Source organism: Sapajus apella, unplaced genomic scaffold, assembly GCF_009761245.1.
Source record: "Sapajus apella isolate SASKATOON/1434 unplaced genomic scaffold, GSC_monkey_1.0 scaffold53, whole genome shotgun sequence".
Classification (NCBI taxonomy): domain Eukaryota; kingdom Metazoa; phylum Chordata; class Mammalia; order Primates; family Cebidae; genus Sapajus; species Sapajus apella.
The window spans coordinates 998,087-1,024,111 of NW_022436993.1; the positions used below are offsets into that span (position 1 = coordinate 998,087).

Sequence of the window (26,025 nt, forward strand, 5' to 3'; positions counted from 1 at the left end):
ATCTCAAGTATTGGTGAGTATGTGGAACAACTTTTACATTTTTCTGGTGGGGTGCAAATAGATAACACAATTTTAGAAAACAGTTTCATATTAACATAAAAATGATTATATCTTGTGACCTAGCAATTCTTCTCATAAGAATATATTTTAGGAAGCCGTTTACATATATGTACCAGGGAACTTTTACAAGAATATTTTTACCACAGAGTACTTATTTATCTTTTAAATTTGAGATTCAGGAGGTACATGTGCAGGTTTGTTACACGGGTATGCTGTGTGATGTTGAGGTTTGGGCTTCTGTTGAGCACATCACTCAAATAGTGAACATAGCATCCAATAGGCTTTTTCAACTGCTGTTCCCTTGCTTTCCTTCCCCCTTATGGAGGCCTCAGTATCTATTGTCCCCATCTTTATGTCCTTGTGTACCCAACCCAGTGATTAGTTCTCACAAGCGAGAACATACAGTTTGGCTTTCTGTTTCAGTAGCAGAGTTCTTTTGCTTTTTTTTTTTTTTTTTTTTTTTTTGATACTGAGTATTGCTCTGTTGCCCAGGCTGAAGTGCAGTGGTGCAATCTCAGCTTACTGCAACCTTTGCCTCCTGGATTCAAGCAATTCTTGTGCCTCAGCCTCCTGAGTATCTGGGATTACAGGTGCATGCCACCACGCCTGGCTAATTTTTGTATTTTTAGTAGAGATGGGGTTTTGCCATGTTGCTCAGGCTGGTCTCAAACTCCAGAGCTCAAGTAATCTGTCCTCCTCAGCCTCCCAAAGTACTGGGATTATAGGCATGAGCCACCGCGTCTGGCCCCAGTAGCAGAGTTCTTAATAGCAGAATAGCTGTAACAATTGGGATAGCTATTGCTAGCAAAATAGGTAAATAATTTGTGGTTTTTCTGCAGAACAAAGTATTATGCAGTAGTGAAAAAGAAATGATCTATATGGCATGGAACAAAATGGGTGATCTCCAAAGCCATAATGTTGCAGGTGGTTTTTTACCACCTGCTTTTTTTTTTACCACTTGCTTTTTGCAAGTCTTGGAAAATTTCTTACAGCTTGATACCATTTTTATAAAGATCAAAAACAAGTAGAACAGAACAGTATATTATTGAAACATTCATACAAGCATTAGAAAACCAGATTTTTTAAAACATTAAAAGATAAAAAGTAATCTGGGTAATGTTTACTTCTTGGAGGATGGAGGGGTTGACTACAGTTGCACACCACCATGCCCAGTTAATTTTTGCATTTTTAGTATAGACGGGGTTTCACCATATTGACCAGGCTGGTCTCCAACTGCTGACCTCAGGTCATCTGCCTGCCTCAGCCTCCTAAAGTGCTGGGATTACAGGCATGAGCTAAATTCTAAATTTTGCTTTTATTCTAATTGGCCTGACAGGAGTCAGTGCTTATGAAAATAACTTTTGGAAGATGTCATGCCCATGTTTTTTCATGTTTGATGTGATGAACTTACCATGGCTGCCTTTGAAATATTTGGGGCTAAAGTCATCTGGTCCATACAGCAAAAATGAGGCTCTTTTAATTTTTTTTTTTTTTTTTTGAGACAATGTCTCACTCTACAGCCTAGGCTGGAGTGCAGTGGTGCAATCATGGCTCATTGCAGCCTTGAATTCCTGGGCTTAAGCAGTCCTCCCACGTGAGACTCTTGAGTAGCTGGGATTATATGTGGAAACCACCATGCCTGGCTAACTTAAAAAATTTTTTTTATATAGAGACCAGCCTGACCAACATGGAGAAATCTCATCTCTACTAATACTTCAAAATTAGCTGCGCATGGTGATGCATGCCTATAATCCCAGCTACTCAAAAGGCCGTGGTAAGAGAATCGCTTGAACCCAGGAGGTGGACGTTGTGATGAGCTGAGATAGCACCATTGCACTCCAGCCTGGCCAGTAAGAGTGAGACTCTGTCTCAAAAAAAAAAAAAAATTCTTTATAGAGATGGAATTCTTACTCTGTTGCCCAGGCTGATATCAAACTCCTGGCCTCAATTGATCCTCTTGCCCTGGCTTCCCAAAGCTCTGGGAGTATAAGAGTGATCCACATACCCAATCAATATCTTTATTTTAAAGGGATATCTGCAAAGTCCCTTTACCATGTGAGGTAACATAATCACAGGCTTGGGCGATTTGGATGCAGACATCTTTAGGGACCATTACTCAGTCACCACATACCCTGATATTGTTGATGCAGCTGGGAATTGTGGGATCTCTGCGTTCATTTGGAGCCATGGGTATTATTGAGGAGAAGAGAATCACCAGAATGGCCAAGGGCATTTAAAATGCCATTATTGTGTTGAGCCATTCATTAACTCATATTCCCCCATGTTTTTGTTTTGGCATAAATTGAGGGGATGCAAATGCAGTTTTATTGCATGGATATATTGATAGTGGTGAAATCTGGGCTTTTAGTGTAACTTTCACCCAAGCAGTAATACACATTTTACCCAGTAAGTCATTTCTTATTCTTCATCGCTCAGCCCTCCCCCACTTCTGAGTCTCCAATGTCCCTTACAGGGATGTCCAATCTTTTGGCTTCCCTGGGCCACACTGCAAGAAGAATTGTCTTGGGCCCCACGTAAAATACACTAACGATAGCTGACGAGCTAAAAAAAATAAAAATCTCATAATGTTTGAAGAAATATACCCTCTTGGTCTATTATTCCACACTGTTTCCATGTGTACACATTATTCATAAGTGAGTGCTTTTGCCCACATTTTTTTAACGTAAACTTCTAACCGTCAGGTGACTACCTGCCTTCTCTACCTACTTAGGTTCGGAGTCTCCTGTTGCAGCACTCCACTTAGCTACTAAGTAGTTCTCACCAAGGAAAGCCTAGGAGTGGATCGTTAGCTACACAGTGTGAAGAGGTACAGTTCAGTTCTGGAATGTCTTCATTTTACCTCATGATAAATGAAACTTTAAAAAGCACTTTTCCCAGCCGGGTGTAGTGGCTCACGCCTGTAATCTGCACACTTTGGAAGGCTGAGGTGGGTGAATCATGAGGTCGGGAGATCGAGATCATCCTGGCCAACATGGTGAAATCCCATCTCTACCAAAAATACAAAAATTAGCTGGGTGTGGTGGTGCATGCCTGTAATTTCAGCTACTTGGGAGGCTGAGGCAGGAGAATCACTTGAACCAAGGAGTTGGAGGTTGCAGTGAGCCAAGATGGCACCACTGCACACTCCAGCCTGGCACCAGGGTGACAGACTCCCTCTCAAAAAAAAAAAAAAAAAAAGTGCTTTCCCAGAACTCTGAGATGGCAGCATCTGTGGGGTCTCCTCTCAGGAGATCTCCTGGGCCTCTCCTCCGCCCTAATTCCCTTCTCAAACTGCGGGGAGTCAGTTCTCCTTGGGTGATTTTCTTCTCTTCAGTTTATTTCAGTTACCATTAACATCCCTTGACTCTCCAAATCTTTGCCTTCAGTCGTGATCTTTCTTTTAAAAGCCAGGCCTGTGTCATCAACTGCCTGTTCCACTTCTCCACATGGCTGTCTCACAAGGCTTTATGCTCAATATATCTCCTCTAATCTTCAGAATTCTGTGTTTTGGTAAATGGCAGCATTGTTCCTCCAGCTTTTATAGAAATATAGTACTCATTTTTTTTTTTTTTTTTGAGATGGAGTTTTGCTGCCCAGACTGGAGTGCGGTGGTATGGTCTTGGCTCACTGTGACCTCCATCTCCTGGGTTCAAGCAATTCTCCTTCCTCAGCCTCCCAAGTAGCTGGGACTACAGGTGCCTGCCACCATCCTCAGCTAATTTTTGTATTTTTCATAGAGATGGGGTCTCACCATGTTGGCCAGGCTGGCCTCAAACTCCTGACCTCAAGTGATCCACCTGCCTCGGCATCCCAAAGTGCTGGGATTACAGAGATGGGCCACTGCTGTAGATATAGCAGAGTGAGTCCTATATTTCAGCTGGTGGCTGAAAGACACTTCTTTCTCTCACTACCGGCAGTCAAATTCCAAGCACTTTTTTTCCCCCTGATTTATTTATTTGAAAATATTTGAGTATGTACTAAGTCTTTTGCACTGTCTTAGGCCCTGGGTGTATAGGTGTGAACATGATAAACCAGGGCAGCCCTCTTTTCTGACAGAACTTATGTTAAAGAAATAAAAAATGAGCAAGACAACTTATTTGGTGCTGTGCTGTGAAAGCAATAGCAAGGGTTTTGTGGAAACAGTGAGACGGGATTGCAGAGACCTCTCTGAAGAGGTGACATTTTAATTGAGACCTAATGTCAAGGACTCAGTCTTAAAGATCTAGAGGCAGAGTGTTCTAAAGAGAAGGAACAGCAAGCACAAAGTCCCTAAGTTGGGAAAGGATCCAGATCCAGATTCAAGAAACTGCGAAGCGCAAGGTGGCCAGAGTGTTATGAATGGAGGGAGAGGGAGGGACGTGTTCAGACATGAAAGAGGGGCCAGATCACAGGGAGGATTGGAGGTGGGGTGTGCTGTGTGGATTCATGCCTTCCTCCATCCCCACACCACCCTCAAGACGTCCTTCTCCCTGGACCCTGTCACTGTGTCAACGTACGTGGCAAAAGGGACTTTGCAGGTGTGATTATGTTAAGGACGTTGAGAAAGGAAGATTATCCTGGACTATTCAGGTGGGTCCAACCAATGTAATCACAAGCTCCCTGTAACAGGGGAGTAGGAGGGTCATAGGAAGGAGATTAGAAAATGGAAGCAGAGATGAAAGAGAGAGAGAGAGAGGGAGAGAGAGAGAGAGAGAGAGAATACAGAGGGGTCATAGGCATGCACCTGCAAGACGGAAGTCACAGTGTTTTATAACCTGATCTCAGGAGGGACATCCCATCACTTTTGCCTGAATATTTCAATTCATTAGAATCAAGTCAGTACTTGATTCTAATGAATTGAAATCGGTCCAACCCCCAAAAAGGAGGAGAGATGGCACCAAGAAGTAAATTCTGAGAAGGAGAATCTTTGGGAGCCTGTTGGAGCCACCTGCTGCACACCTAGCAGATGACTGTTGAACAGTTGATTAATAGCCTGCTCCCCACTCTTTTTCTGAACCTCTGCTTCTCTGAGCTTGGAGTTCTTTGGTCCTTTGGTGGCCATACTTGTCCGCTTTCTTTCCTAAGCAGGTTCCCCTTTCCTGGTGAGTATAGAAGAATACAATGATTCAGGTAGACTTTTCACAGTATTTTTATCTTTGTATTTTTTAGAAATGTTTCAGGGTCTCCTGATCCTTAGGTGGCATTTTTCTTTGCTAATACCATGCATTAAAAAGAAAAATCTGTACTCTATATTATTTGGTTATTTCAGTGGGATTCTGAGTAGGGAGCATGATCAACTTGTGGGCTCAATTCACCATCTGCCAAGGCCTTGTTCTCTGCTTTCAAGGAAGCTCTTCTCTCCTGTAGTGGAATCGTTGATATTTCCACATGTAAAATATTAATTTGGTGGAAAACAGTGTTTCCTTTGCTTCTTCTGAGAGTTGTCTTTGCATCCTTGAGGGCCAAAGCTTCACTTAGGTTTTCTTGTTAAGCAGTGCTTTATTATAACTGATCCGAGAGGAAACTTCAGCCGGATTTCAGGGTAGTAGGATTTGACAGATTCAACCCTGAAGGTTGAATTCAATTGCTTTCTGAATTGTGACTTGGATTTTCTGGGTGTCTAAAGTATATCAATAAGAACGTATTAACCATCTGTCATTTGAAAGTAATCAGATTTTACCTATCTGTTGGAATGAGCCAAGAGATTGTTTAAAAGCTAGAAGAAAGGCATAACAATTTTTACAATTTCCTTTCTGTAAATAAGTTTTAAAATATAGCCATATGATTTTAAGGACTTAGAATCTATTTGAATTATAATTTTCTGTTGAGTAAAAACTTGGGGAAATAATTTTCTTAGAAAATAAAGGTTTTATTTTTCATTAAGCATAAATTGGAAATATTTTCACTTAGACTTTAGAATCCAAGGATGTTTAGCTTTGAGGTGGTAGGAAATGTTTAGGAATAGGAATGAAATGTTCAGCTTTGGTCTAAATTTCCTCTGTCCACCTAGGGACTGTCTTCTTATGTGCAGAATGATTACAAGTTTTTGTTTCTTACTGACCAAGAAGTATATTTGATTATTCATGTCTGCAAAGTTTCTTGTAAAATAGCAGCTTTCATTTTCTACTAAAAAATGAATTCATAGCAAAAAGTGTTTTTCATAGGAAGACAAACATTTTGGGTAACTCTGCCATTCCCTTCCCTTATTCATAGGAAGAAGAAGGGAGTGGAAGCTGTGTATTAAATAAAACATGTTGGGGGTTGGGGGGGTCAGAAAATGATATTTTTTGGACATGATACCATATATATTTGAGTGCATTAAAATAACTGTGATGGTAGCAGTGTAAGCAAATTACATTTTATGTTATTATATAAAGCAGACAAGTAGAATAGCATTTTACAACATAAATGTGTATGAAAGTAAAAATGGTTGAAAAATGTACATAAATGTGTGAAAGACAGGATGATTTTGAAATAGTGCCATAAATAAAAGAAGATGATAATAGCAGCACTGGGCTGATGCCAGAGGCTCTTGGTCTGGGACCATGTTATAAATTGCTGAGGTTTAAATGTGCTAACGGTGGCAGCAATCAGCCAGCATGAAAAGCATGAAAGGCACAACTTTGGAAAAAATGTGAATAATGAAACATTAAGGTATTGAGCAAACTTCAGTTTCATGAAATGCTAAAACCCGTTCTATGTTTCTGTTTAAGTGAACTCTTTAAAAATATACTAGTCTTTTCCTTAAAGCTACTTTTCAGACCTCCAAATCATGGTTTTGTAGAAAAGTACCACCGGGTCTTGAGAGTCACACACATCACAAGCCTGGAGGAGTGGTTTCAGGTAAACTGCCAGATTCAAAAGAACGTGTGTATGAGAAAAAAAGTATTAATATTCCTATACTAGAGTCATACAATTCACCATGAGTTCTGCAGCCACAAAGAAATATTCGATTTCCTTTTATTTGCTATATTCATGTATTCAGAGATTGTAGAATGTCATGCTTCCCAAGGTGTGGCTTGTGGACCCCTGGATGTCCCTGAGACTATTTTGTGGGAGGCTGTTCAAGGTCTAAACTATTTTCATGATAATATTATGATGCTGTTTGCTTTTTTCACTGGGTTGACATCTGCACTGATGGTATAAACACTGACGGGTAAAACTGCTTGTGTTGTCACACAAACCAAGGCTATGGCACCAAGTGATACTAGATAGCGAGTCATCATGTTCTTCACCATCCCACACTCACAATTAAAAACAGTCAGCTGCATTAAATCTTAACCATGGTACATATCTCTTTACTGTCAAGTCTGTTTAATCTAAAAGAAAGAGAAGAGTACTCAGAAAGCACTTGTCTGCAAACCAAAGTTCTGGTTATCAGAGGACAAGTAGTTGTAGGATTGTGAGATTGTGAACTAAACTAGCTGCTGTTTTTCATAGGAAACTATTAGAAATTGTGTCTATGCAAATTGTGTTTGGAAGACATCTTTTTTTTCAAATGATCAAAGTTTGCCTGTCATTAAAAAGTTAACAACAAACTGTATTGTTGCCAATGAATAAAATTCAAGCTTTCGAGCAAGTATTAGAATTTTGAAAAATTTATATCTGCCACTTTGAGATTGCCAGCTTTCTAGTACTTAAAAGCTTTTTTTGATGAGTTTGGTGGTGATATTAATGTGTGATGTTTTGTTGTTGTTGTACCATGAAATGTGTAAATGCTTGGAAAATCTGTGTAACTCAGTGAAGGAGTATTTTCCAAATGATCAACTTTGATGTTTATCTTTAGGTCTTGATCGTGTCATATGTATATGCAACATAGTGTAGTCAAGGGGAGACAAATATCTCCTCTTTCTAGGAGCACCAGTGGAAGTGAGCAGGGATTGGAAATAAATACTATTTGTTAGGTGTTTTCTATTTTCCAGGACTTGCATGCAACTCTTAATGGTGACTTTAATTCTCACAGTAACCCTGGTTAATAGGTGTAATTATTATCCTATTTTAAATATGAGAAAACTAAGGTTTCGAAAGGTAAATAAGTTGCTTAAGGGTAAGTAAGGGGCAGAACTGGGATTTAAACTCACATATTTGACTTCAAGACTCTCAGTAAATTATGCTGATACTTCATTTTTTAAAACTGTAAAAATACTATAAATTCATCATTTTTGGGGGGTTCTTTTCCTTTTCTTTATGGAGATAGCAGTAAAATCTCTAAACTATAATGGGCCTATCTGCTTATCTTGGGGACAGCAAGTAAGACAATAGCTGGAAGAGTACAACTGAGTGTACAACAGGTTTGGGGACAGAGGCAGTTGGTGGCTACTGAGAGGAGATGGAACTGCTTAAGTCCATTGTGTTTGCAGCGAAAGGGAAGCTGAGGAACCCCAAAATAATCTGTACTGAGCAGTGACCAGTTATTTCTTTGTGGGGGTGGGATTTCTTATCACTAGAACAATATCCTCCTAACAGGTTTTCTGTTGGTAGTCTTACCTGCTACCTCCCTTCCTCCCCAAATCTGTCCATGGAAAAGGGAGTAAAGCGCAAATTGGCCCAAGAGCCTTCTATTCTTTAATGGTTACTTCATTTTTATTTTTATTTATTTTTTTTTTTTTTTTGAGACAGTGCCTGGCTCTGTCACTCAGGCTGGAATGCAGTGGCACAATCTGAACTGCAATTCCTGCCTCCTGGGCTCAAGCAATCCACCCACTTCAGGCTCCCAAATAGCTGGGACTGCAGGTGTACACTACCATGCCTGGCCAATTTCTGTATTTTTTGTAGAGATGAGGTTTCACCATGTTACCCAGGCTGGTTTTCAACCCCTGCACTCAAGCAATCTGCCTGCCTTGGCCTCCCAAAGTGCTGGGCTTATCAGTGTGAGCCACTGCACCTGGCCTTTAATGCCTATTTATTTATTTACTGAGTAAAGCCATAAGTACTTTAGCATAAATCACCCATCTATATTTGGGATTATTTTCCTGGAGGAATGCATGTAAATAATCGTATATAGTTTCCAGGAGTTCATGAATCAGCTGAGAGATACCTATGAACTCTCCTAGCCATAGATCCCAGACATGCCAAGTTTTAAGACGGTTTATTCCATCTTTTGTTACAAAACTAGTTTTCAAGCTGTAATTACAGTTTTAATGTTTGTTAAAATGTAAACTGCAAGCAAGTATACAAGGTAATTGATTGCTACTTGTAGGTTGAAACCTGTGTGAGTTCTATAACATCATCTGTAATAACATCCACCTGATCAAAAATTTCATAGTTCCCAGTTCTTCAATGATTACTGAAATATAAGTTTTTGAAAAATGGCAAATCTGATAATTGTAACATGTGGGGAGTGAAAAATAAATGTGTGTACAACTGTGGGATTGTTTCCAAATGGAACACATTATATATCTCTGGATGAGAGAACTCATTTTTTTTTTTTTCCAACAAACTCAAGCTTTCCAAAGAAATGTTTAATGCCCTGGCTACTTTTTCTAGAATACTGTTCTGGGAACTAAGGGAATCTGATCTGTTGAAAATTTTCTGAGAAGTGATTTCAAATAGAATCACCACGTTTTCAACCAAAATGAAAATGTGGATGGTTTGTTGCTTTTTATTAATTTAATTTAAGCCTAAAACCTGTTTTTGATGCTTTGTACTTTATAGACTTTATAGACATGTTGACATTGTTCCTTATAAGAATTATCCATCTGTGTAGAGATGTTGCAAACACTCTGGCCTAAGTTGAAGGCAAAGTACCAGTTGCTCCCAGCGATTCCTATGGGAAGGCTTTATTTATTTAGTTTTTAACTTCTGACTGTGTAGCTTGAGCAAAGGTACAGCCTCCAAGATTTTAGGCTTTCATATACACACCCAAAAGAGCTACTTTTCTAGGGCTACTTTGTTAGTGAATGGGAAGATGAAAAAACTTTCAACTACCTGTCTAGGGAGATGACAAAGAAGCTGGTGTGGCTCTTCCTGGAATTAGGTAGGAACAAAACGGAGTCTGCTTTAAGAATTTGTAACAACCCATGGATTGGTGGGTTCATGGCTTAGGAGTTGAGAGTTTTATCCACCAAGTCCAGGAGTCCTACATTGTAAAGTTAGCAAAGTGGCTGGTGATATTTCAAGGTCACACATCAGAAGTAAATACATATTTCTTTTTTTCCCTCTTTTTTTTTTTTTTTTTTTTTTTTTTTTTTCCCGAGACAGGGTTTCGCTCTTGTTGCCCAGGCTGGAGTGCAATGGCACGATCGTGGCTAGCTTCAACCTCCGTCTCCAGGGTTCAAGCAATTCTTCTGCCTTGGCCTCCCGAATAGCTAAGATTACAAGCGCACGCCACCAAGCCTGGCTAATTTTGTATTTTTAGTAGAGACGGGGTTTCTCTATGTTGGTCAGGCTGGTCTGGAACTCCCAATCTCAGGTGATCTGACCGCCTTGGCCTCCCAAAGTGCTGGGATTACAGATGTGAGCCACTGCGCCTGGTCGTAAATACATATTTCTGAAAGAATTGTGTCCTGCGGATTTTCTTTTTCAGTACCCAGAATCTTCTCCGCATCCCCAGTATTTTAAATACGGAGGTAGATAGATGTATGTATGCATGCATATGCTAATTCTAGATCTGGCAACATTAATTAACATGCTGAAGAGTCAAACTACTGAGCAGTAATTTTCAGTACTTTTTTATACTCTTAATAGAAGCCAATAAAAGGATTGCAGCCTTTTACTTAATGTAATATAATTCAGATAACCATGGTGAAGTCTGTACATCATTGAGAGGTATAAAACACATGACTGTATTGGGGGCTACTTTATTCATAGTTTAGTTATTGAAGCTTTATTTTTGAAAGTTCTACTGTATGTGCAAGTAAAACAGATTTTCTCACTAAAATTAAACATTATTTTTAAGAACTATGTAAATGAAGGTAACTATGGCTTCCTTATGAGAACTACTTACATATTGAAATGATTTTTATTTTTATTTTTCCCATTTATTTATTTTATTGCATTTTAGGTTTTGGGGTACATGTGAAGAACATGCAAGATTGTTGCATAGGTACACACGTGGCAGTGTGATTTGCTGCCTTCCTCCCCATCACCTACATCTGGCGTCTCTCCCCTTGCTAGCTCTCCCCAGCTCCCCACCCCCCACCATCCCTCCCCTATTTCCTTTTCTGGTTACAAATGTAATTATAGGAAAAAAAACCTTATGGACATATACATAGAGCATAATGCATATAGATTTTGAACTGTTCTTTTTTCTTAATAGTGCATTTAAAATATTGTAGTATGTCCTGACTTTTAGGATCTTGCTTTTGAATAACTGTTATATAAAATTATTATTATTATTATTTTTAAGATGGGTTTTCACCATATTGGTCAGGCGGCTCTTGAACTCCCGACCTCAGGTGTTCCGCCTGCCTTGGCCTCCACAGTGCTTGGATTACAGGCGTGAGCCACCACGCATGGCCTATAAAATTATTTTAACCAAATTTCCCCTTTTCTCCAGACTTCTCTACTCCTAACTCCTTTCCTCCCTCATCGCTTCTCTGCTTTCTCCTCTTCTAGTTGCTCAGGGGAGAAAAATGAAGTACACTTTTCTGTTTTTTTTTTTTTGAGATGGAGTCTCGCTCTGTAGCTCAGGCTGGAGTTCAGTGGTGCAATTTTGGCTTACTGCAGCCTCTGCCTCCTGGGTACAAGCCATTCTTCTGCCTCAGCCTCTCAAGTAGCTGTGACTACAGGCATGCACCATCACCTCTGGCTAATTTTTGTATTTTTAGTAGAGATGAGGTTTCACCATGTTGGCCAGGCTGGTCTTGTACTCCTGACCTCAAGTGATCCCCCCACCTCAGCCTCCCAAAGTGCTGGGATTACAGGTGTGAGCCCCCGAACCTGGCCTGAAGTATACTTTTAGTATGTGATTGAATCTGCAAAGGGAAATAAAAGTTAGAATAAATGAGGTTTTGCAGGTTTGGCTGTACCTGCTACTTAGATGCTAGTTTGCTCACTGACGATGAAACCACATCTTTGGTTATATATTTTTCTATCAGATCTCAAAATGTTCCCACTTTTAGAAATTTGCCACACTGTATTGGAGTAAATTTTTCTGAGATATAAAGGGAAATTATAGACTACATAAAGTTATGTCATGTTCTCCATAAGCACCATGTGAGTATTTAAATGTAAAGTAAATAAAATTAAATAAAATTAAAAATTCAGTTTCTCAAGTCAACCCACATTCGAGTGCTCAAAAGCCACATGTGGCCAGTGGCTAACCATATTGGACAAGCAGCTATAAAACATTTTCACCATCACAGGCAGTTCTGTTGGATAGTCTTGGGGTGAAGTCTATATGTGTTGCCTATTTATTAAATTTAGAAATTATTTTTTCCTTTTGGTTATCATAAATACTAATAAAAAGCAGAATTTCTGTATATTTTTGGGAACAGTGAACAGCTCAAAATTATTTAGAGTAAATTTTTACTTTCCTACCAACTTAATTTTTAAATTGATTCAGTGAAGTAAAATACATATTAACACAGGGTAACCAGCCTTTTGAAATTCTGGGAGAACATTTAAAAAATATTTGATGTGGTACAAAGTCCAGGAGTGGGCAGGCTAGGGGTGAAGTATTCATCAATTGGGTCAGGATCTAGAGAAGATGATGGAAGAGAACTGACTGTAAAATGCACGCAGAAGAAGCAATGAAATGGAGAAATAACGTCTTTATTTGGGGCATGTGATTTTAGGTTATAATTAGAGTATTCACAGAAATTAACCCGGGAAAATTGGAAGCCATCAGAAAGAAAACATAAGGGATGGGGAGGAGCCACCAATGATCCTCTAGTCAATGAAAACAATCACTGCAACTTGTTATGTACCTATCCAGCCTTCCTTTCTATGCCCTACAAACAGGCCATACTCACTAGACAGCCAAGGATGGCAGTGAAGAACACAGATGCGATGTTAGTCTGAGAGTGATTAGGAACTCTAACACAGAGCCAGATGGCTTGAGCTTGAAATCTCGGCTCTGCCTTTTACTGTCTGCAAGAACATACCAACTTGTTTAACTCCTGTTTATCTGTAAAATGAGATGGTCATGCTATCTACCTCTTTATGTTCTTGTGAGAATTGAGGAATTAAAATATTCATTAAAGACTATGTTACTCCTGTTACTGTCAGCTATAAGGTGGGTAGTACAGGCCCACAGTAAGTTCTTAATAAATCTCTATGTTTATTATAGCAGGGAAAAGACATTTAAACAAGTAATTGCAGTGAGGTTAGATGAGTTTTGTGATAGGGTAAGCTCAGCAGTGAATTAGATGAGTTTTGTGATGGGGGAAGTTAAGTATTCCATGATAGTATATATTGAGGTGACTTAATTCTTGATAATTATTTAAACAGTGAATTTAGCTCTTAGTATGATTGTTTTCTTGTTTGAAATTATACTTTCATAGTTTATCAAATTAAATCTAACTCTTTTTATAGCTTGCAGTCTTTAAAGTTTGTTTATAACGTTGATATGATACATCTTTAAAGGTTCCAAGATATCCAGTAAAAATATGGCTCTGATAATTCTGGTAATATCATAAGTGTCAAGATTCTTTCCCTGAAGCTTTACATTGTGTACCAGGTTGCCAAAAAGGTAATAGAATCCCCTCTTAGCAATAGCATCTGGCTAATCAGCATAAATTTGTCTTCCAGACTTTTACAATTGAGTTTGGTTAGCTTTGAGCATAATTAAAGAGTGTGTTACTTGATACCTATTAAAGACAGGAAATTGTGAGGTGCAACTGTTTTTCATATGTAATGGGGGACATTTTTCTTCAACTATAAATAAGAAGAGACTAAAGTAAGTTTTCAAGTGTGAAATGTTCAGGACACCTGTACAAGAGCTGAAATAGATGTCACTTAAGTGCTGATAGTTATGTGTTTGTCAACATGTCTTTTGTTTCTTAACTTTCTGCTAGATTTTATGAGGAACTCAGTTTGTCTTATATGGCATTTATGTAGATCCTTGCTTTTGTGTTTCTTTGGTCACAATAATGGGAAATGAAGGACCGTTTTTTTTTATTACTATAATTATTTTGCAATATGAAAAATGATCTCATTTATGCTAAATAATTAAAAGAAATGTCAGTAGTTATGAGAAATCTCTTCATTTCTTAGAAATTTGAATTTGAGGGGGAAAGTTGGCAATTTCTAAAAAAGAATGAATAAGTTTAATAAAAGGAACAGTGTGCTTAGGCAGATGTTCCTGGATGTGGCACCCAGGCACAAATAGTGCCAGCTTCCTCCCTCTTGACAGCGATTCCATGCCAAACTGCCAAACTGTGGCTGGCAGTTTATTGCTTTGCTTTAATTATAATTTATGTTTTTGGCAGGAATATAAACTGCAACTGATACTTGAAATATTGCAACACTAGATTTTAGGTATGATAGACGTCACAAAACTTACATGTTTATTGAGGGGAAAGACAGATTCTTAGTTTTCACTTAGATTCTGTTTGATAAAGACTGTTTTTTCCGTCTGACTCCATGTTGTAAACACTGGACCATAGTAATAGATGAATTAGGCACACATACATGTCACCTATGGGTTTATATGAGCATATACAAACATATAACTGTAGAATATTCAAGGATTCAGATTCTCTTTTCAATTATAAAAATGTGCAACTGTCTGAGATTGTTTGCTAGCAGGTGAACTTACATGCATTTGATTTTCTTCCAGATTCATGAAAAACTACACTATTATGAGAAGCAGAGTCCAGTGCCCATCCTCCATGGTGCGGCAGCCTTGGCCGATGACGTAAGTGTGCCTGTCCGAGCTCACCAGGACGTGTCTGCCACAGACCTGGCCCAGGCAGAACCTGTCCTAGTGCAGACGGATGCATGTGACCCTATGAGGGAAAAGCAGAAGAGGTTGCAAATATTTCCAGAAGTCCTGTCATCACTGAGCTTATGTTAATATTATGTTGATTTCCATTTACTTTCCTGTTCTAAAAATTTTATATGTAGCTACGCTCTTGTTCTGCTTTCGTAACTACGTAATAGAAATTTTAGGCTTTAAACTCATGTAGAGAGAGAAGCTGTCAGCTGCTGGTGTTCTGAGAAAGTCACAGACGAGGAATGCTTTGGAGAAATAAAGACAAATGAGATCGCTATATTGCTGACAGTACTAAAAAATGACAGATACTAAGATATGAACGAGGCATATGAAATATATAAAAAGACAGGATTGTTTTTAAAATGGATTATAAAACATAGTAATGATTTATGGATATTAGACTTTTCCAAATTACCTTCATAACCAAAAAATAAATTTTAGAAGCAGTTGGCATTGATGGAGTAGTTAATTTCCTGTAGCTATAATTTTATTTTAAACTTGGGGGAAGGGAACTAACTCACTGATTCTTTCTGTTAACTTTCGGACTCGGATGAATTGGAACACACCTGGATAAACTATAAAGGACACGAAGCTGGAAGAGAAATATGTTTAGCCCAAAAGGCTGGTTTTAGTGATATCCCATAGCTTATTTGTTGCTTTTACTATTTTTTCCTTTATTTTTGATAAAATAATCTATAATTCAATGTGGTAAAATATCTGGGCCGTAATATAATTAAAAAATTGGCCATTTTTAGAAGTTGATTTTATTTGACCTACTTTGCATTCTAATTTAGAAAATATGCATATGTATAAATATCCAAGCTACATGCTATTTGTTTAGTTCCCAAACATTTTCCTTTCTATTTTTATCTACAAAGATTACAAGTGTGTTCAATATATATTTAATCAGGAAGCTTACTTCTGCATTATTGAACCAAATATTTTTAAATGAAGGTGAATAAAGATGTAGATATGGTTGTTTAAATAAGGCACAGTTGCCCCCCCAAGAAAGCCTTAAAAACCAGTTTTAAAACATTTACTATTCAGAGTTTTGGGAAACATTTGCTTATAAACCAATGTTGTTGTGGCCCAATCATATTGCAATAATATTGCTTTATAAAAAATTAGAGACTGCCATATGTAAATATGATAAACCATAGTATCTTATAATTTGTCAGAGCAGTATATTTAAATGTTAAAATATATTATGTTTTAAGTTATTAAAATGTGCAAATGACCTTTATGTCTTTTTGTAAGTTAAAAATTCTGTAGAACTATTACCTCAGAAAAGTAAAAGCAATTTTTGAAAGGTAATTAATGACTGTATAATTTTCCATGATTTTATTTTTTGTGTATAATTTATATTATGTCCTTCCTTTTTTTTTTTTTTTTTTTGAGACAGAGTTTCGCTCTTGTTACCCAGGGTGGATTGCAATGGCACGATCTCGGCTCACCGCAACCTCCGCCTCCTGGGTTCAGGCAATTCTCCTGCCTCAGCCTCCTGAGTAGCTGGGATTGCAGGCATGCCCCCTTTTGTATTTTTAGTAGAGACGGGGTTTCACCGTGCTGACCAGGATGGTCTCGATCTCTTGACCTCGTGATCCACCCGCCTCGGCCTCCCACAGTGCTGGGATTACAGGCTTGAGCCACCGTGCCCGGCCTATTATGTCCTTCTTTTAGAGAAAAGTCCTTTTCCAGAGATAAGAACAATTATTCTTAAGCTTGGTAGAAAAAGGAGGAGCAAATGGAAATCTCATGCAAGGTTTTAAGAAGGGTTTTTAAATAAATATGCATTTATATATACCACATATTTCATAATTCTAATCTTTTTTTCCTGTTTGAGTCTTGTTTTTCTTCTTATGAAAATTATGTGCTTTTTCCTATACCCTAAAATTGAATTGGAATTTGATAAGACTATCTCTTATGGAAGACATGAGGCAGGTTCGAAGTTCTAACACTTCCTTTATGTAGCACCCAAATGGGAATTCTTGGTTATTATAGTAGGGAACAGTAAGCATTTTTGGTACCAGGGTAGCTGTTAACCCATTATAGCTCATTTTACAATTGGTATTATGATTGGTTGGTATTTAACAGATTTCTTCATATGTATGGGTAAACATAATAAAAGTTTCAGGCCATTTGCTCTATTAGGGGCATTCTAATTATTTTAACCCTAGCTCTAAACAGCACAGCTACTATGGGTTTTTGGAGTCCCTGTGGGTTTTTGGAAACCCCATGGATTTCACCACCTCATTCAGAAGCTCTGTTTTTGTGGAGGATGGGAGAGGTCACAGTGTCAAAGCTTTATCCAGTTCTTACAAGTGGTCCTTTGTCTAGGTGCAAAAGACCATTCACTTAGATGAAGTGCTGGGGTTTGCTCTCCTTGCAATAAATCAGAAGGTGATCTGGCTGATATGATTACTTGATTTGTTCTCAGCCAAGAGCCTGGGCTAGGATCTGGACTACCGAAGGCCTAAGAAGAAGAGCAATGATTGATGATCTGTTTTCTTTTATGCTGACCTCTCCTTAAACATTGGAAAGTAATAGCTTTGAGGAGACAGACTTTCAGTTGTCACACACCCAACCTCACCATGCTCTTACTAAATGTTCTTTACGTCAATGTAATCTCCCTTGCAGCTGGCCGAAGAGCTTCAGAACAAGCCATTAAACAGTGAGATCAGAGAGCTGTTGAAGCTACTGTCAAAACCCAATGTGAAGGTGAGGACATGTTACACTGGTAATAAATACCTTCAAACAGGGCCACTTTCTGAGCCTTCAGATGAATTTTGTTTCGAGCATCAATTCTCAATTAAATGTGTTTCAAATAGGGCACAGTATTTTAATAGCCTAAATCCTATTAATGAGAAAGAGGTGAGCTTTTGATTATAATGTGATGAGAAATTGCAAAATACGCTAATTTGGAAGCTCAGAATTTAAGTTCTGACAGATATAATGTAGCTTCAAGGTCATTTTCCTTTTAAATAAAGTTAAGAGCACACTATACAGAACCTACTAGTAATTTTGTTTAGGTCCATTTTACTTGAGTAGCTAACAGAATTCCAATATGTTTGACAAATACACCTATTTTTCGGTAGGATCATTTCAGCATTCCTCTTTCTTTGCCCTTTCCCCTCCCCATTTCCTGTCCTTTTACTAATTTACGTTTCAAAATATAATTCCATTTTACAGAGAAGAGCACTTTTCCAGTGTAAAATACCCATAAAATATTGGCAGACAGATTTCAATTCTCCCTTTCCCATTGCCTCGTAAGTTTATCACTTATTTTTCCTCCAAATGTGATCAGTCTACAGCTGGCATTTCAGAATTTTTCTGCAGTTATTCTGAGGTTATTAGTGTACTAAATCCTGCATTGTATACATTTTGGACTTGACACTGTGGCAATTATGTGTCAGATATTGTTCTATGAGTCAGAATTACATATAGATTACATAATTAAAATGATCATTTAGCTTGTGATGATTACTGGTGAGTGTATGTAAAGTGTTGAATGAAAATTTCTGCCAAGATACAAAAGCTGGTTTCTACCTTTTTTGAGAAATAGCTTTTTGAATTGTGCTGTAGTTGGTCTTAAATGTATTTTTATAAAAAGAGAGATGGTATTAAATAAAAGATGAGGTTAAAAACATGCATGGACTATAAAACCTAATCCCTATGAGTAAATATAAGTACATGAATGTATTGCTGTAAAGGCTAAACAGGCTATGATTAATGATGTGAGGGTAATTGATTTGTAGTGGTTCAGTAAATTCATTAAATTTTTGTTCTAAAAGAACAAGGATCAGGTTAGAGCAGAAAAGTTCCTTGATGTTAAAGACAAAGTGTGTAAAAACATTAAGAGAAGGAGATTTTTAGCGAGAGAATGTTCTGAAGATTTCTTCATTTGGCCTTAGACTGTACCTGAAAAGTTAGTATCACCCAGGGGAGGGTGAGGTTAGCTATGAGAAGTTCGTTAAACTCTTTTTTGAGATTATCGTGTTGGTTCAAGGGTATTAGAAATGAAAGCAGCGTGTTTTAGATGAAAAACAAAATCCCTGATTATGGTATTTGGTTCAAGAGTGTTTCAAATGGAATAGCTAATTATGCAATAATATACTGGATGAGAACTGGTATTTGGCTCAAGAGGGAGGTATGCCTTTAGACAGTATTATGAAGGGCCATTTGATAAAATTTTATAATAATTAGTTACATTTTATTATGTGAAAAATATTTTAGGTGGATAATTTATTTTTCATATGTATCTAGCGGTGTGACTAAAGAATGGTGTAAAGTTAGCACGAAAGACATATATTTAATAAATATGTGTAGAAAATAGATAATATTCCAGGATACATGTTCTTTCATTTGACAATGTCAGTTTGTAGCTAAGTAGTCTTGGGAATAAAGTATCTTTTTTCCCTTTTGGATCTAACATTTAACATTGCTTTTTTGAAGTCATTCATATTATCTACCATCACTTTGACCTCATTTCCATATTACTTTAAGAAGTTAAGCCCCCAAATAAATTTTAGACTATTTCAGGATATAATCAGTTAATCTATTTTTGTCCTGGGAGTAAACTAAAATCTTCGTTTGTTTCCCTTTTAAGCAGAAGCAAGGTATATGGATTGTTAGTTGAACTGATAGTTAAAATATGAAAAATGTAACTCTAGTGTGTTAATTTGAATATTTAATTTCTGGTGGATTAGGGAAGTTATTTACTTTTTAAAGATTTGCTATTTCATTTTCAATGCTTTATTCATTTTACTCAAAAGAAAGTTGATGTATATCTTCAAAGCAATAGAACTTTAAAAAAAAAACACAACAGATACACAGACACACAGACATGCACAGACGCAAACACCCAAATATGCACCCACTCTGGGAAGATATGTGGATAATACCCATATTCCACTCATCTGCCAATTCTTTCTGAAAAATTTTATAACTTTCTTTGGCAGTTTATAAAAGTCACCAGAGACAGATCTTCATCCATTCATTTATTCTTAGATTTTTTTTCTTTTAATGTCTAGTGTGTGCCAGGCTCTATGGATGCAGAATATAGAAGATTACACACACACACACACCCACACCCACACACCCACACACACAGTAGTGAAGGTGATAGGAGAAATACTAGATTTAAAAGAGGGAGCACATGGATATGATGTGGAATGAATAGGAATGGTGCTAAACCCAGACTTGGGCAAGGGGAGAATATTGAAGAAACCTTTACAGAGGAAACGGCATGTAAGTTGAGACTTCACGGTGGAGTTGGAGGAAACCAGAAGGGGACAAAGGAGTGGGAGATGGGTTGGGGGTGGGATGTGAAAAAGAAATTATTTACTTACAGGGAAGAGCATGTAAATTCCCATAAAGGAAAACTTTAAGTTTGAAGATGTAAAAATGCAAAACCAGCCACAGAACGGGCAAACAGTGGCTTGCCAAGGAGGAAGGGGTGAAAGTTTGGAGCTGGGAAATCAAGCCTTTTGAGTTGGGTTTGCCCAGGGCAGCATGGTTCATGCTTGCAGTTCCAGCATTATTAGTAATAGCCTTTCTCCCACTTTCAACTGTTTCCCTATTTGGGTGATAAATTATATGGCCACACCTGAAATTGTGAAGCCATTGAAAAGGATTTGAACCAGGAAGTGATACATCACTCCATATGTAGTCTACGGAACAGGATTTTGAGGCATTGGGTGGTGTAGAATGGGAAGAATGCAATACTGAATAAAGGAAGTCACTTTGTAAAACGTGACTTTTTATAAAGTCAGTGTGAGCCTCTAGAAACAATTCTAGAAGCTCACGCTGACTTTGTAAAAAGTCACACTGGAAGGCCAGTGTGAGCCTCTAGAAACAATTCAGATAGAACACTAGCATTTTGGGAGGCCGAGGCAGGCTGATCACTTGAGGTCAGGAGTTCGAGACCAGACTGGCCAAGATGGTGAAACCCCTTCTCTACTAAAGATACAAAAATTAGCCTGGCATGCTGGTAGGCACCTGTAATCCCAGCTACTAGGGAGGCTGAGGCAGGAGAATCACTTGAACCTAGGAGATGGAGGTTGCTAAGCTGAGATCCTGGGTGAAAAAAAAAAAAAGAACATGATTGAGGTCCTAAGGAAAGAGTGTGGGATGGGTGAGAGGAAGCATGGGAGATGGGCAGCTTGAGGGACAACTTCAGTACATGGTCTTGGAATAACTAACAGTTTGGGAAAAAAATAAGAAAATTCGCCACTAGAGTGAACTCCAAATAGATTAAAAATTTAAGTGTAAAAAGTTGAGCCATAAGAATATTCTTAATTGAAAAAATATATATTAGAAGAAAATTTTAAAGTTACATGATAATGGAATAGAAAAGCATTTGAACCAAAAAAACAGGAATACACACATACAAACACAAACATGCACCCATAAAGGAAAGAATATTTTACAATTCATAAGTGAGATTAGAAGGAAAATCACTTATTAATATATATGATTTATGATATTTGTCCTTAATAAGATGTGACAATTTATTACATTCACTTTATTTTACTTTTTACAAATTGACTTGATAAAGACTTAAAAGGAAACAGAGATAATCTTTTTTGATAATACATAATTGTATTTTTCCTTCAAAGAATATAGAAGCCCCTATTCTCATTGCTTTATTAGTGAGGATGAATATCTTTTCTATGCCTGTGTGTTTTTATTTCTTCTGTGAATTATATGTTCATATACCTCTAGGGATAACTGCTATTGGCTGGCTGCATTACCTTTCAACGTTTTCTGTATATATAAATATTAAACGTGATTTTTTCCCCCAGTATATTCTATGGGATCATAGAATGCATTACTTACTGTGATTTTTTTTTTTTTTTTTTTTTTGCTTTTAATATTTTTGGGATTTTGTAGCCTTCTCTTTGTGTCGACAAAATTATCTATTTAACTTAATCCTTGCAGATGAATCTTTGTTATTTCTGTTTTTCTGCTATGTAAATAACACTATGATACACATTTTTGGTATATTAGAGAATTTTATGGAATATTTTGTCAAAATATATTTTAATGAGGACAGTACATTATTGGGGCGTACATCACATTTGGACATTTTACAGTTTTGATCATTATTGCGTTTGTTGTTAAGACAGATCTTCTCGAGCACCTACAGTATAGTGCATGAGAAGGCCTGTTTCCCTATGCTGTTGCAATTTATATGCAATTAATTGCATAAGCTCTTTTCAACTAATACTCTTTTTTTTTTTTTTTTTTTTTTTGAGACAGAGTCTTGCTCTGTCACCCAGGTTGGAGTTCAGTGGCACAATCTCAGCTCACTATAACGTCCGCCTCCTGGGTTCAAGCAATTTTCCTGACTCAACCTCCCAACTAGCTAGGACTACAGGTGTGTGCCACCACACCTGGCTAATTTTTGTATTTTTTGTAGAGTCAGGGTTTTCCCATGTTTGTATTTTTTGTAGAGTCGGGGTTTTGCCACGTCAAACTCCTGGCCTCAAGTGATCCACTCTCCTCGTCTTCCCAAATTGCTTGGATTACAGGTATAAGCCACCGTGCACAGCCTCAACTAATATTCTCTTCTAGCTTTGCTATTTGATCACCATTAGAATATAAGCTACATGAGAGTAGTGAATAAAAAGTGCAGATGTATATAGCAAGCTTTCAGTGAGTACTGTATGATTAAATAATGGGTAGTAAAAATTTTGTTTTTCCTAATGCATTGTGAGTGATAAAAGAATATATATATATATATTTCTCTTTAGTTACTTTCCTTTAATCTTACTTGCATTTTCTAAGACTGTGTAGAAATATGTACTTTTTTGTAGTAGAATTTGGCATTTTTCTTTATGACTTCTCGGCACTGAGCTAGCTTAGAAAGTACTGACATTCTTCTTGACAAGTTTATTAAAATTGTCTTTCCTATTTTCTTTTGGCTTTTTAAAAATTTGATTTTTTAAAGTTTGAAATAATCTGTATGCTACTTTGTTGTATGGTTTAAGATGTGGTTCTAGTGTTTTTTATTCAAGTGAATAGCAATTTTCTCACATTTGATTCATCTTTATTATACATCTGAATCTGTTTTGAACTCTTGGTTTGATTGCTGTTAATTTAGTTATCTTATTGTTTTAGTAATTACAACATGATACCTGCTAAGGCTGAATTCCTATCATTATTCTTGCAAATGTATTTTTCCAGGAGAAATTGGGAATTCTCTTTTCATGTCATTAAAGAAACCCATTGGGGTGCAATTGAATTTCCAATCAAAGAACATGGCAATTTATTTATTTAGGTCAAATTGTTTCTTGTGTAAGCCTGGAATATTTTCTGCTAAGTCTATTCCCAGGCCTGATGTGTACATGTGTGTGCACATACACATATGTTTAGATGTATTCACACATATGTATAAATTAATTTTGTATAATTTAATAATATGTACAAATTAATGTTCCCCCATGTATACTATTTTTTATTTTCTAACAAGTGTGTTGTTTCTATACAGTAAACATGTTAATTTCCATAATACTTATTTTATACTGCCTTACCAGTGTATCTCATTATCTTTTAATTTTCAATGTTATGTTACAAAAATTTTTTTTAAACCTTTTCCTTTTTAGTAATTATAGATCATTTCCCCCCTAACCTTATTGCCTTGATAATATTTGCAGGAAAAAATGCCCAAAACTTGTAGATAAAGGATATGAGGATATGCCTTTGTTTTTCTGTACCTTTATGGGGGTAATTCTGTGCTTCCTGTATTAATAAATAATGGTGTTTGTTGCTGGTTTTTGATAGAATGTTTACAAAGCTTTGTTCTGTCATTTAAAAAAAAAATAAGTCAGGATTATGTTAAATTTTGTCAAATGCTTTTATGGTACTTACCGAAGTGATCATAGGAGCTTTTTTGTTGTTAGCATAAATAATAATGTGCAGATATTTATATTGATAAAACATTAAATTATTGGGATTAAGCCTTTTAGATAAAAGACTTTTATGTCTTATTTTATCATATATTACTTTGGTATTTTAAAAAAATCATCCTGAGACCAAAGTTGTGCTGTCATCTTTTTATACTTTCTGGTTAGGTTTTACATTTGGCTTGTGAGACCTTTGAAAAAGAAATGTTATGTTTTATTACATGTTGGATTGCTATAAATAGTACAGAAAGCTTTAATACAACCCTTCATTTGGTTCAAATGCCGTCTCTGGGGAAAATGCTTTGATAGTGCTTTCAATTTCTTCTTTAGTTATTGATTTAATCCAGCTTTCAAGCTCTTCTAGAATTACTTCATTATTTATTTTTTCCTAGGAAACTTAACATTTTATTAAGATTTCAACCACGTTGGAATGGTGTTCAATTTATCTGTTGATTTCTATCTGAAGTTATGTCCCTTTCCTCAGTGCTATCAATATACATATTTTTTCTCTAGTTTCTTGCTGTGCATACCAGAAATGACTAATTGTCTAATCTCTCAAAATAATTGGCTCTTTATTATCATTCTGTTTTTCTTTTTCTTTTTTTGAATCTAAGTCTCACTCTGTCACCCAGGCTGAAGTACGTTGGCACGATCTCAGCTCCCTGCAACCTCTGTCACCTGGGTTCAAGCAATTTTCCTGCCTCAGCCTCCCAAGTAGCTAGGATTACAGGTGCCTGCCACCACACCTGGCTAATTTTTGTATTTTTAGTAGAGATGGGGTTTCACATTTTGGCCAGGCTGGTCTTGAACTTCTGACCTCAGGTGATCCTGCCTTGGTCTCCTTAAGTGTTGGGATTACAGGCGGTAGCCACTGCACCCGGTCTAATTTTTTTCTTTATATCTATCTTTGATTTCATTTAGTGGAATACTTAGCTTTCAGGCTTAATTACAAACACATTTAAGAGTATGTGGCTTTCTTTTAAATTTGGTCACCTCCCATGGACATTGTGCATGTCATATTGGCATTAATATTAATTTCTTGATTGTCTGTAATAAATTTTGATAACTTCAGTATCCTGACTTAAATTTGCAAGGTTCTTTGGGTTTCATTTTTTTGTATTTACAGATGTTAATTTCTAGGTTGATCTATCTTTATCACACTATGCAACCTGTTAACCTTTTTAATGTAAAATTTGTCAAAAATGTTTGTTTGCTGGTTTGGCCAACTTTTGCAAATATATGAAGGAAAAAATAGCTATATGGAAATGATTTTTTAAAATTTATATATGGCTTTCTACAAGCTTATAGACAAAGTTAATATACAAAGTGACTATTCCTGAAATAAGATAATCATTAAAGTTTTTTGTAAAAGCTTATAAACCAATACTACTAGGTCTTTACCATGGAACAGCATTTTTGCTATGCACTTTCATGTAATATCTCTTTAATAATTGTGAGGCCCTATTAAGTAGGTGCTAATATTAACTCTTTTTAAAGATTAGGAAAACTACAGCTCAAAAACTTGTATCCAGAAACTAAACTGGACATTTAACAGGGGTGTGTGTGTGTGTGTGTGTGTGTGTGTGTGTGCGCGTGTGTTTCAGGTATTTCTGTGTTCTCTCACTAGTAAAGAACACAACTATGTCTTTCTTACTGATGCACACACAGGAAGGTCTTCTTATCTTTGTTTCTAGCACATAGCACTGTGCTTGCAACATTGGGATTCCCAGTAAGCTGAATTCAATGTAAGTTATTAAATGTTTGGTGAAATTTTTATTCTATTATAGCCTTCTTTGTCTCTGCATATAAGATAATTTTGTACATTTATATGGCATCCAAACTTTTCTTTCATATTCTTTAATTCATAATATTGTAAGATTGTAATTTTATTCATTTTACTCTCTAGGAATCTCTTTCTTTGTTCAGAAGAATGCCAACACTTTTCTTATATAAGCTGCTGCCCTCAAGTAGTTGACAGTTAGGAAATGACTTGACATTCTGTAACAACAGTGTCACCTGAGAACTGTCAAAAATTGAAAGATTATACCCAGAATGAATTGATCAGTCAATTGCCATTGTAAAAAATAGATTATTCTTATTAGTCAATAATGTCTACAAAATCCAGGTCAGGAAAATAAATGCAGTATAAAAGAAACAATAGATGTCTGAAAATGTAAAAGTAAGTAGCCGAAGCCCTAACTA

The 26,025-nt window shown here is 36.8% G+C and overlaps 1 protein-coding gene across 4 annotated transcripts in view; it reads left to right on the top strand.

The window, feature by feature from the left end:
* Positions 1-26,025, top strand: part of MPP7 (membrane palmitoylated protein 7) — a 245,382-nt gene that overhangs the window by 140,700 nt on the left and 78,657 nt on the right. For all 4 annotated transcript variants that reach the window (XM_032243784.1, XM_032243788.1, XM_032243785.1 and 1 more), the window contains 2 exons: positions 14,762-14,839; positions 17,555-17,635. In XM_032243784.1, the coding sequence (XP_032099675.1) occupies positions 14,762-14,839; positions 17,555-17,635 (159 nt within the window). The remainder of the gene's footprint in view (positions 1-14,761; positions 14,840-17,554; positions 17,636-26,025) is intronic.